This window comes from Aptenodytes forsteri, unplaced genomic scaffold, assembly GCF_000699145.1.
Source record: "Aptenodytes forsteri isolate BGI_AS27 unplaced genomic scaffold, ASM69914v1 Scaffold84, whole genome shotgun sequence".
In the NCBI taxonomy this organism is placed as follows: Eukaryota; Metazoa; Chordata; class Aves; order Sphenisciformes; family Spheniscidae; genus Aptenodytes; species Aptenodytes forsteri.
Window position 1 is genome coordinate 2,658,885 of NW_008795492.1, and position 11,529 is coordinate 2,670,413.

An 11,529-nucleotide genomic window follows, 5' to 3' on the forward strand; every position below is an offset into this window, starting at 1 on the left:
TGTCACCATGTTCCAGTATTTAAAGGGTGGCTACAAAGAAGATGGAGACTCCCTTTTCACAAGGAGTCGCATGGAAAAGAGGAGGGGTAATGGGTACAAGTTACTCCTGGGGACATTCCAGCTGGACACAAGAGGAAAATTTTTCACAGTGAGAACAATCAGCCATTGGAATAATTTCCCCAGGGAAGTAGTGGATTCCACAACATCGAACACTTTTAAGATTCGGCTGGACAGTGTGCTGGGCCATCTTGTCTAGACTGCTTTTGCCAAGAAAGGTTGGACCAGGTGATCCTTGAGGTCCCTTCCAACCTGGTATTCTATGATTCTATGAACTCATACTTTGCATGGGTTTAATAATTGTCATTGAAGCACTTAGCGAATTTTAATAAAATTACTTTGTACTGTTCCTGTGAAGTAGATAAATATTACCCATGCAGGTATGCAAGAAAGTTAGACTAACATTTTCCAAAGAAAGCTACCTCCTTCAGCCAATACCTTTTGAAGATACCTTGTAAATATCCGTGTGCATTTTTGTTTTAGGCCTGTTTTTTTGAAAACAGTAAAGGAACTACATGCGTTGACTTCTGGAGTGCTAAGCATTGTTTTTTACTCTTTCGTCAGTGATACAGAATGTGGGCGCATATGGGAGAAGTCACACACATCTCAATAGAATCCCTCTTCCATTAAAAAAAATTCTGAAGACGACCTGAAATGGCACATAAAGGTGTTCTGTTTAACAGAACCTATCGCTAGCAAGCATTTCAAGGTTTCTTTCTTCATGGTAACAACACTGAACTTTAAGGAGTTTATCAATCATTGATTAATGTTCAAGCTTAGTATTATCTGTGTTGCCTATTTGGGATTTCTACACACTATTTAACAACAGCATTTTGCTATCTCCCAGCAAAAATACTCATCACTGTTAATCTGAACTTCTTTTTCTTCTTTGTGAAACTGTGAATTAATACCAAAATGCTATAAACCTACCTATTTAGCAAAACTACTTTGTTGAAGAAAGCCAGTGTTCGAAATAAGTACACCTACACAATTCAGTCAAAAGTCAAAATAAAAAAAGTGTCATTATTGTACATAAAAAAATGAGGCAATAAAACTGTAATAAAAGCAGCTGAAACAAAGGCAGTCCTCCCCCACACTCCTAGTACAACCAGAAAAAAAAGTGTGAAACTGATTAAGGAACTGGTTCATTCATCTGTTACAGTGCACACGTGATTTCCTAGACTACTAAAATAATGTTAGAAGCATTCAGCAGCTGTGATATAGTTTGAAAGTTTTGGAATTTGAGATCTGTTGATTTCATAAGGAATTTTACTACAGTAGACTGTACCTATCCTGCAGATGTGTAGTGTTGCAACCAGCTGTAGAAAACTATTATAGAATTAGTCAGCTGGTTCCTTTCTAAGGAAGTATAAGTACAAGTTATAGATATGAATATAAAAATGCAAGAACAATGGGAAGTTGCGGCACAGGAAAATACTCAATTTAAGTAAAATTAGAGAGCATTTTACTGAAGTCAATGGAATTATACTGATAAAAGATTAAAGCATTGGACCCAGTTTATCTGTATCATACTTGTGGATACCATGAAGATACTTTCATGAATATCTGCCTTCTTCAGATCACAGTTGAGAATGTGATTGTCCTCTCCATGATTGAAAAGGTTAAGCAGCATCGTAAAAGCAAAAGCTCAAATCACTGTATGCATAAGCTACCAAATGGTGCTTCATCAGAAATAGGAATGATATTCTAGTGATAACTTAGGTTTCTTCCCCTAGAGTGTGAACGTATGAAGGAAGTCAGAACCAGTTTTACGACTTCAGCACCAGCATTGACTTCCTGGTGAACTTTTTGGTGTCACCCGTGGTCTGTATCTGTATTTTCTTTTGTCACATCTAAATCAGATTTTGTCAATTCCTGTTTATCCACTAATCTTGAACAGGGAGAAAAGCCCGTAACAGAAAGGCTACAGCTGTGCACCTGGCCTATAGAAACAAGTGCAGAAGCCACAATAAGCAGTTCCACCTACTAGAGACTAGAATACAGATTGCTTTGTTGGACTATTCCACTAAAAACAGTTTGTGTATTCCCACATGGTGCATTTTGTGGGAAAATAAGTCTCATACATAGTAATGTGGTATGAAATTACAATTCCTTATACAATATTTTTCTTCTCTTTCTGTAGTCAAAGAGGCAATTAACTTAATTATGTCAAGGAGAAATTTAACTATAAATAAGCCTGTAATTCTAAACTATCTGTGGCAGGGATACTGGATAGAGGCAGCTATTGCAACTTGCTAGATATTACTGGTTAACTTTGTATTTAAAATAAATTCTGTTAGATTAAAAAGTCAAGATATGAGTAAGCTGTGTAAATTATTTTCATTGTGGCAGTCTGTTATCGAAGCTTTTTTTTCCTGGGAGAAAATCAAATGCATTTTCAGAAATGTTACACTCACTGCATATACACAGACAAATCTATGCATGCTCAGTGTGCCCCATCACCTGGCTGGGAAGGAGGTGTCATATATACTCTACCACAAGAATTAAATCTATGGCCCACCTGTTTTTCCATGCTGGGTACCGCAGTTTTAGTACAGTGACAGTTCTGTATTGTGGAAAAATAAGGGAAAAAATGCAGATAATGTTTTGAATCAAAATTGTAAAATATTCATATAGCTCTTCTTTCACAATTAGAATGTAATCTTATTAAATTTCTCATATAACTATCGTTATAAGCAAAAAACCAGCTAAAACTGCCAAAATGAACCAAGCAAAAAAGCCAACCAAAACCTAATAGACTAGATAAATGAGGCTAATTTGGAATTGAGGAGCAATATCCCAGTGACTGAATCTCTAGATTTTGTCTTTCCATTATAACTGAAGGTCTTAGAAGTATTTTGTACAACACAATTATGAAGTAATTGTTGAACTTGTACTTTCACAGTATTTCATTTAAAATCAGAAAACCATTCATTTACAAAAAGTAATTCTCTCATCATCTATGTGTTCTAAATATTATTGTCCATCCAGGGAAACAGGTACGAAGGAAGTTGTCTGAAGTTGCAGAATGAGTCAGTGGCAAACCTAGAAACTGAATTGGTTGTATCTTCTTATTGCTATGCCTCCTGCCTCTTATTTTTTTCATCGTATGCTCCTTGGACTGGGACAAAAAGAACAAAAAGTAAGCATTGCATAGTTTGCATATTACAGGAAAACATAATTACTGCAGCCCATCTCCATGAAAAAACCCACAAAACTCTAAAGACAAGAACAATTATTATAAACTCCTGTTTGGAGATCTTCTTGCTTTTCTACGCTTTGTAATGTTTAGCACCTGTTCAAGAAATGTCTTCTATAAATAACCATTTTCTGTTTCAGAGAAAATTTACATTGAAAATTATCTTGGTGCAGCTGTTCAGTTTTTCTACAATTGTGAACTGCCCAAAAAGGAACAGTAATTCCTTGGGGACTTCAGAGTTAAATACTTTTTATTTAACATGATACTATGTAGTGGAGCTATGATCGAAGTCTAACTACTATTGCTAGCTGTTCTTAGATTTGCTAAAACTGAGAACTGAAAAGCCCTTTGTAGATGATCCTCACTCTTTTACAATTTCTGTGGCTTTCCAGTTTCGTAATTACTGACCCTGATGGCACACTGCGCCAAAAATGAATACTTTGATAATTTGCTGCTCTCTTGTAAGCCTTGTCATCTTCGATGTTCTAGTACACCACCACCTTCATGTGAAAACTACTGTGATAACAGTAAGTAATATTTCTGCAATACTTTGTGGCTATGCTGGGCATTTTCATGTTGTATTTTACATAGAATCGTAAACGTAGAAACTTAAAGAAATCTAAAACCTGGAAAGAGTTTATCAGAATAATATATGGGCTCAAAAATATTAAAGATGTATGCAATGTGTCCTGTATGAGTATGTGTGTGAAGAAGAGTAAAGCTTTAAAGCTCTCAAGCTTTACTTGAGCTGTCGCTCAATAGAAATAGAAATTGCTCCTTCGATGTAGAAGTAGTTTTATGTGTTGGACATGCTTACTGTTCATTGGTTATTGTTTACAATTAATTTAATGCATCTATTTTATTTCATAAGGTACTGATTCAGGTGGAGTTCTTTGGATTTGTTTGGGCTTAGGATTAATTTTAATGCTCACTCTGTTCACCTTAATGGTCTTGTTTAAATGGAAGCACCTAAAGCAACTAAAAGAAAAACTGAAAAACACAGGTGAATAAATAAGATTCTTTATCAAATAATTTTAGATCATTGTACATTTTAGCTACTCTTACCATGTATAAATTTTGCATATAATTTATATTTCAGATTCTGGTAACTGTCTGTGTTAGATTGTTTTGTATTCCTCAAATAGTCTCAATGAAGATATTAAAGTTATTAGGGAACAAAATATCCAGATGATAACTTGTAAAAGCAGCAATCTCTCTTTGTTGGTTCTGGATCATGTCAGGATTGTTTTATTGCATATTCATACCTGGCTTACTTGCTGGTGTTTGAGAAATCATTTATGAATCCTCAGTAGCAAAAGATCCTTATAAGGGTTTCATCTTCTTCTCATTGAACACAAAAGGAATTCTACCCAGGTAGAAGATACACATTCAATTTTAGCTTTCCATCTTATAAGACATTAAATAATTTTACTTAATATTCTAGCCTGTGAGAAGCGGATGTGGTGTATTTTGGGAAGGTGAAAAAAATTAAGTTATTTTTACATTTTACAAATACTAATATTTATGGAGTGTTCAGCCAATAAATAATAACTGATTAGAAAATATGTGTTAGATTACTTAAATGCTTATCCTGAAGTATAGGGGGTATATTGTCATAGAACAAAAGATTATCATACGTAGCTACCTCCTAAAACTTTCACTAAGGTTAGGAACATAGTTGGAACATAATGAAATTTGGATCTTTAATAACTGTATGTCTGGTATAGCATGATGTATGTACTGAATTAACTTATGTATATTTACAGACTCTTCTGTGGAGCTGAATAATATTCTCAAGGCTAATACTGAAAGCAGTGTGAATACAGAAGGAATTAGACATTCATTTCAAAGGGAAACATTAATGTATTCAGTGGAAGAATGCACTTGCAGTGACTGTGGCTTGGTAAAACCTCAGACTGGCTGTGAAACTTCATTCCCATTACCAGCTACAGAAGAAGGAGCTACTGTTCTAGTTACCACAAAATCTTTTGATTATTGCAACTATATTCTGGGTGCTGGGTGACTATGAGAGAAATACATTTTTACTGCATAATAATGAATGAGTTATTCCAGTATAGCTATTAATACTTGCAGTCAGTGGAGAAGGCTAGTACATCATCCTTATACATCTTCTATTGAGCTTTCATTAATATTGTCATATTATTTCTAATTCTAGTATCTCTTTGGTCAAGTACTTCTACATTATTCTCAGGTACAAAACTAGTTATTGGAATTTTTAATTTCTAAAAGTCCCTACGTAGGATGGCTTTTTCTGCCTTTAGAGATTGTATCTACTTACACCGAATATATACAAACCCATCAATAAACAAGTTTGCAAATATTTATTTTATGTTAAACTCAGATCTTGTGCCAAAAATTGCTTGATGGTACATAAGGAATGTTCCAAGAGGCAGAAATGAAGACCCACATTACATCTCCAGTCTTGTAAAGAATAATTTCAAATAGCCCCTATGATGCTTGAAATAGGAATGTTCTACCGATGAATACCTTTGTCGGGTATGGAGTCCCCCCCAGCTCAGATAGTATCTCTGGGTCACACTAAGGGAGGTTGTGGTGCTGTGGAGCACCATACCTGCAATCCCAATGTATTTCCTGACGGTGCAGACTTTCCCTTAATTGCCAAGCATTTTTCAGGCTGTATTCTATAAAGATTTCTTTCTATTTTACTGATTTTTTTTACTTACTCTTGTTGTATGTACAAGGACTGCTGATTAGATATAGTCATGCTAGGCTACCGTGTGGCCTAGAATTAGGAATATACTTTTGTCAATTTGCCTCCCAAGCATTAGTGTTATTTTCCTAATATTAGGCCAGTTTTATTCCTGGAAAACTGCAACAACAATCTTTTTATTTGTAGATAACTTTCAGGTTCTTGGATGAATGATGAATTAAAATGTTTTAAGACTGGTAAATTACTGCACAAAATCTATGAACGATCACTATTACAGCATCTTTAGGAGGCTGACCACAAAGTTTGGGCCAGTTACAGCTGTGTGGGTCTGGCCACACATAGCCAAAAACTCTGAAACAGGCCTGCAGAGCTATTAAATTTATTATTATTACTTTATCTAGGAACTCTTAAAAAAAAGGTTATGCTCTGTTGCTCCACACAGCATGGAGCAGTATGTGCCAAATACACAGCACCGTATTGAGACAGTGTGCAAATACATACCAGCAAGATGATATCTTAAAACGAGTCTACAACATTTAAGAAAATTACTTAGCCATTTTTTTTTTGTATTAGAGGTTTCACAATTTCTGTACCCTTTTTTTGAACCGTGAACCTTTCAGGACTTTTAGCTTACATAGCACGTGTGACAGTGTAGAACTGTCATCAAAAAATCCTCGTCTTTCATTTGCCCGGTATTTCTCCTCTTCCCCGCAGAATTACTGCACGGGGTAGACCGTTAGGCTTCCTGCGAAGCGGAGGGATTGCCACAGCATTTCCCGCCGGGGCTGAGCACGCCGCGTTCCTGCGTCCCCCCGCCCGCGGGAAGGTTTGCTGCTTGACGGAGGAGCGGGCTAGAGCCAGCGCCGCCCCTCGGAAGGAGGCAAACAGCTTCGCGCCTTTTTCCTAGGAGAGGCACGCGGCGGTGGCAGCCGCGCGCCCGGTAGGAGCCCGTGCTCGGTGCCTGTGAGGGAAAGCGACGCCGTGAGGGCTCGCTCGGGACGAGGCTGCCGGCACATAAGCGCTCTCAGCCGCACGCCGGGGCCGCCGCCGCCACGGCGCGGAGCGGTGTTTACCTTCCGGGGCGGCGGGGCGGAGTTCCGGGGGCGGAGTGCGTGCTCTGGTCGGCCCGGCTTTGGGCTGTGCCGGAGGAGGGACCGGGTCTGGCGGGCGGGGGGTGGGCCGCCGGGTCTCTGGGGCACTGTCGGGGCTGGCGCGGGCAGAGCTTGCCCGGGGGGTCCCCGCTGCTCCGCTGCCTGCTCGGTCAGGCGTGGTCCTGTCTCCCGCGGGCCGAGGCCCCTTTCTCCCCCCTTGCTTCTCCCCGGCGGGGCTGGGGGCTGTGGCGTGGTGAGGCACAGGAGACTTTGGCCTCTCTGGCCCCGCAGTGCGGGGTAGGGCTCAGCCCTTGCCTGCATCACTGCACCCCGCTCCTCATTTTGGCTCCCAAAGCCCCCCACAAGTAGTGTTTTACCTCGTTTTAAACCCTAAAGCCTGCCCTTGAGCATGACACTGGCTCACAGCACAAGTGATGCTGGTCTCGGGGATCTCTGTTGCCTCAACTGTGGAAAATCACAGGAAATATTCCCGAGAAAATAAATGACCAAGAGAAAATAATAATAATAATAAAAAAATTACAAACTTATTAACATGCAGTTGGTGAGAGAGGTGAGAAGCATGACTAGTGGAAAATGCTGTTCCTTCCAGTATTTAGGGTGTATCGTTGCTGCCTCTAACTCAGTCCTAACGAGGATGTGTTGGTTGTGGATGTGTTCATTTCTCATCTCCGTGTTACAGTGAAGCGGTGTGTGTGTATGTGCTAAATCCTGAGGTTTTTGAGGTGTTCGTAAGGGGAAATATTTAAAAGCTTTGCATGAGAATTGGGACCCATAGACTTTAAGACTGGAGGAAGCGTAGCCCCTTGAATGGGCCAACACGGAGAGTTATTTGGTAGGATGGAGGAAGACATTTTAATAGGTGTTTCCTGTAAATATAAAGGATAGCATGTCTTGAAACACGCTGGCAAGGGTTTGTTTAGGTTTTTTTAGGAAGGGAGGTGCTTTAGTAAATGCTTTCAGGGGTCTGCTTATACAACTTCAGTAATGGAAGTTGCAGACAACACTCTGCACCTGAACATTAGATCATATGTTTTTCTCCCACCCTGATTTAATACATGGTGAGATCTGTTGCCAAAAATAGTAAGAAAAAAATTGAAGAGTTAACTGGGGTAACTAAATGCTACATGTTTTATGCATAGCAGTCATTTCTGAAAATGAAACCAAAAATGAAAATGAAAACACTTCACTTGTGTTTTTCTCTGTTTTGTTCTCACCTTTGTGGTAAGAAGAAAATGAAAGATTTCTATGGAAGAAGAGATGAGGGAAAAAAAGATTATTGTGGGGAAAAGAAAAATGCAAGTAACAGTCAAATCTTTCAAACCATGGAAAAAGGAAGTTTCTCAAATGTTTCAGATCTTGACACGATATAGACTAAATCCTAATTCTGAAGTTTTTAAGAGTCAGCATTTTCATATGGAAAACCTCAGCCCTTCAATAATGAATTCAGGCTAGGACTAGCCTTGTGCAAATTTGTGCAAATCAGTCTAAATCTTCCTAGGAGACTCATCTTTGGGAGCTCTGTTTGAATTCTGTGACTCAAAAGGCATGGTGGCACCTCCTGTGGCATAAAGCCTCATCATGTAGTCATTTTTAATACCTTTAATCTTTTTATTTTTCTTTTTTTTTTAAACAATGAAGAGATACAGGTTTACGGGAGAGAAAACATTTAATTACTTAAAATAGGATAATGCCTAAGGTGACATTAAGTCTAGTAGTTCAATTGCATGGCTAACCTAACCCATGTGTAGCCTTTGCCAAGACCTCTATGACTTTTCCAACAGTTCCGATTAGACAGCAAGATAATGAAAAGAACACTAATTCTGCACTTTGCCAAACATTACTGTTATACAATACTGTACAGTATCTTCCAGAATAATGTAACTGGAACAGATCAGGACAGAGAAATGTGTATCATTATCATGCTTGTTTTCAGATAAAGGAGATAGCTAATGTTAACATCATCAAATTTAACCATGTCCTTTTTTAGTGGCTGTAACAGCACTGTCTACACTTATTTCCCTGCCCAATTTTAGCCCTCAAAAATAAAGGGGCTGTTCCTAAAATATAGATAGACAAACCTCTTTGCCTAATGGCTATAATTTTTTTTAACATATATATTTTTAGCTACAGTGTATTTCTAGTGGATGTTAAGATAACTTCCTTTTTATTTGATAGCTACAGTGTATTTCTAGTGGATGTGTGAAGATATTCCTGTTGATTTGAGCATTACTTTAATATTACTAATGCTACTTACTAATTACATACACATATTCTGTTGGACAGTGTTGAATAGGCTAAACTTTAAAGGGAAGTAACACAAGGATACTAGATTTATGTACTTGTCAAGAATTAGGGGTGTTGTCACTTGTTGAATGACAGTTTCAAAAAACATACAAAAATGCAACTAATTGAGAATGAGGCAGTAGAATCATAATAGTGTGGTACAAGGTAGTATTTAAATAAGGTCTGTGTTTGTTTTATCTTAAACTTGGACCCTCAGAACCTGTACTAGAGCAAGCAAAAGGAATTGCAGTCTGAAGTTTTGCATACAGGGCTTCAAGAAGTATGTAAGAGCAATCTGAGATTTTTTTTTTTAACCTGTATGCTACATGTGGTGCTGAAGAGAGCTGTACCTATAAAGAATTGGATGAAAATCCTGTTTTCCTTTACTTGCATAGTCAGTTTTGTTCTGCTGTAGGTGTGGTTATTTCTGTCAGGATATGGAGAGGAGTTTGTTTTAAAAATAGGAAAACACGACTGTAAACAACAAAAAATGACAAGGGTCACAGAGGCAGGTGCAGTACCTGAGCCTATTTTTAACCCTTTTTGACTGAGTAGATGTTGATGGGAGGAGTCTCTTTAAGTTTCTTAGTTTTTGCAACCTTATACATAGGTTTTCACAATTATTTTTAGATTCATGTATGAACTTCCTTTTTGATTGCAGTAGTCTAAATACAGCCTTTTTTTCTGAGTAATGCTGTTTTTATGCATTCTATGTTTTGTATTTGTATGTGTGTTACTGCAGTTTTAAACACTGTTCTGAATCAGTAGAAGGGTATTTTGGTCAGTTTATAATACACTGTTAGTCTTTAAATCAACTAGAGTTGATTACATTTAATTGGTGCTCTTGTCTGAAAATATGCTTTGTTTTTTTTTTAAAGAGTTTAGAAAATGAAGACTGTAAAACAGCAAAATCTTAAATAAAGTTGGTAGAGATTTATTTTTACCTTCCATCTACTTGAAACAAAAACGTTGCTAAATAGTACTACATTTTCTCGGCTTATTACGAAGAAAAATATATCCTCTGCTTGAAAAAGCACACAACTTAATCTTTCAATTTTTAAAAAACGTTAGATGTTGTGAATATTCTTTTTCTTCTACCTGCAAAATTTCTATGTTAAGCACAGCAATAGAAGAATTCTGAAGACATGCATTGAGCAGAAACCTCGGCCAGCCCTCAGTATAGACATTATGTGGCCTCATAGCCCTGTTAATGGTGAAGGTGATCTGAGCTGCCTATGGAAATTACTGGTTGTAATCACGTGTAGTCATAATTGTTATTAGTACAAATTTACAAGTAAAATAAAGACAAAATACACATTACACTGCATTCAGTCTGTGTAAATTTAAGGCTGTTTGATATTACATGCTTTAGTCTTAGAACATCAGTTAGCATAGTGATCGTCTGTAGGTTTTCTGTATTTACGCATTTTTTTATATTGTTCACAGTCTGGTATCTAGTTGCAAACCATTTCTGTGTTACCAAATAGATACAAAGATGCCAAAGAGATGTGAATTTAAAAACTAACGTGTATTGCAGTTGGAAGACAAACGTAACCCATGTACTTAGTATTTTCATTTGATAGATGTTTCTCAGGTTGCGAAATTAATAATTACATGCATTTGTTCTGAAGTAGTCTCAAACTTAATATAAAGAGAACTGTTGCATTATGCCTATTCTCGCAGGTATGTGGATAGCATAAGACTGTAAAAGTAATGAGTTTTGAAACAGTAGAGAAAATATGCAGGTTTGTGTATATTCAATGTTACTGTGCATGAGGGGTTGTACTAAAAGTTGGGATTTAATTGTTTTCCGTATTTTACAGTTATGTGATTTATTATAAGGCATTCAGATGCATAGGCATATGTCTGTTTTTGGCAATGCATGCATGGTAAGAACACTGAATATAATTTAATAAAATTGTAATCTCTGGAGGAGCACAAAGCGGAGTAGTAGGGATTATATGAATTTAACCTTATCTTCACATTGGCATAACTGGCATAGTTGTTTGGAAGTTAAAACCTACTTGGTATGGGGTTTGTTTCTAGAGTCCTTTACTAGCATTGAACATTGTTTGCATCTTCACCTGAGTTTGCACGCATTGGAGTATTTGACTAACAGAACCAACCCTCATACATCACATGTCTGCACAGTTTGAGTCAGAGTTCAAAATCGGAAGTATAACTTC

The 11,529-nt window shown here is 37.5% G+C and overlaps 1 protein-coding gene across 3 annotated transcripts in view; it reads left to right on the top strand.

The window, feature by feature from the left end:
- The window catches only part of TNFRSF17 (TNF receptor superfamily member 17), a 19,925-nt gene extending 14,333 nt beyond the window's left edge, over positions 1-5,592 (top strand). For all 3 annotated transcript variants that reach the window (XM_019472685.1, XM_019472686.1, XM_009281641.2), the window contains 4 exons: positions 3,049-3,199; positions 3,649-3,783; positions 4,128-4,259; positions 5,023-5,592. In XM_019472685.1, the coding sequence (XP_019328230.1) occupies positions 3,669-3,783; positions 4,128-4,259; positions 5,023-5,279 (504 nt within the window). In that variant the 5' untranslated portion in view covers positions 3,049-3,199; positions 3,649-3,668 and the 3' untranslated portion in view covers positions 5,280-5,592. The remainder of the gene's footprint in view (positions 1-3,048; positions 3,200-3,648; positions 3,784-4,127; positions 4,260-5,022) is intronic.
- Positions 5,593-11,529: the final 5,937 nt, after the last annotated feature.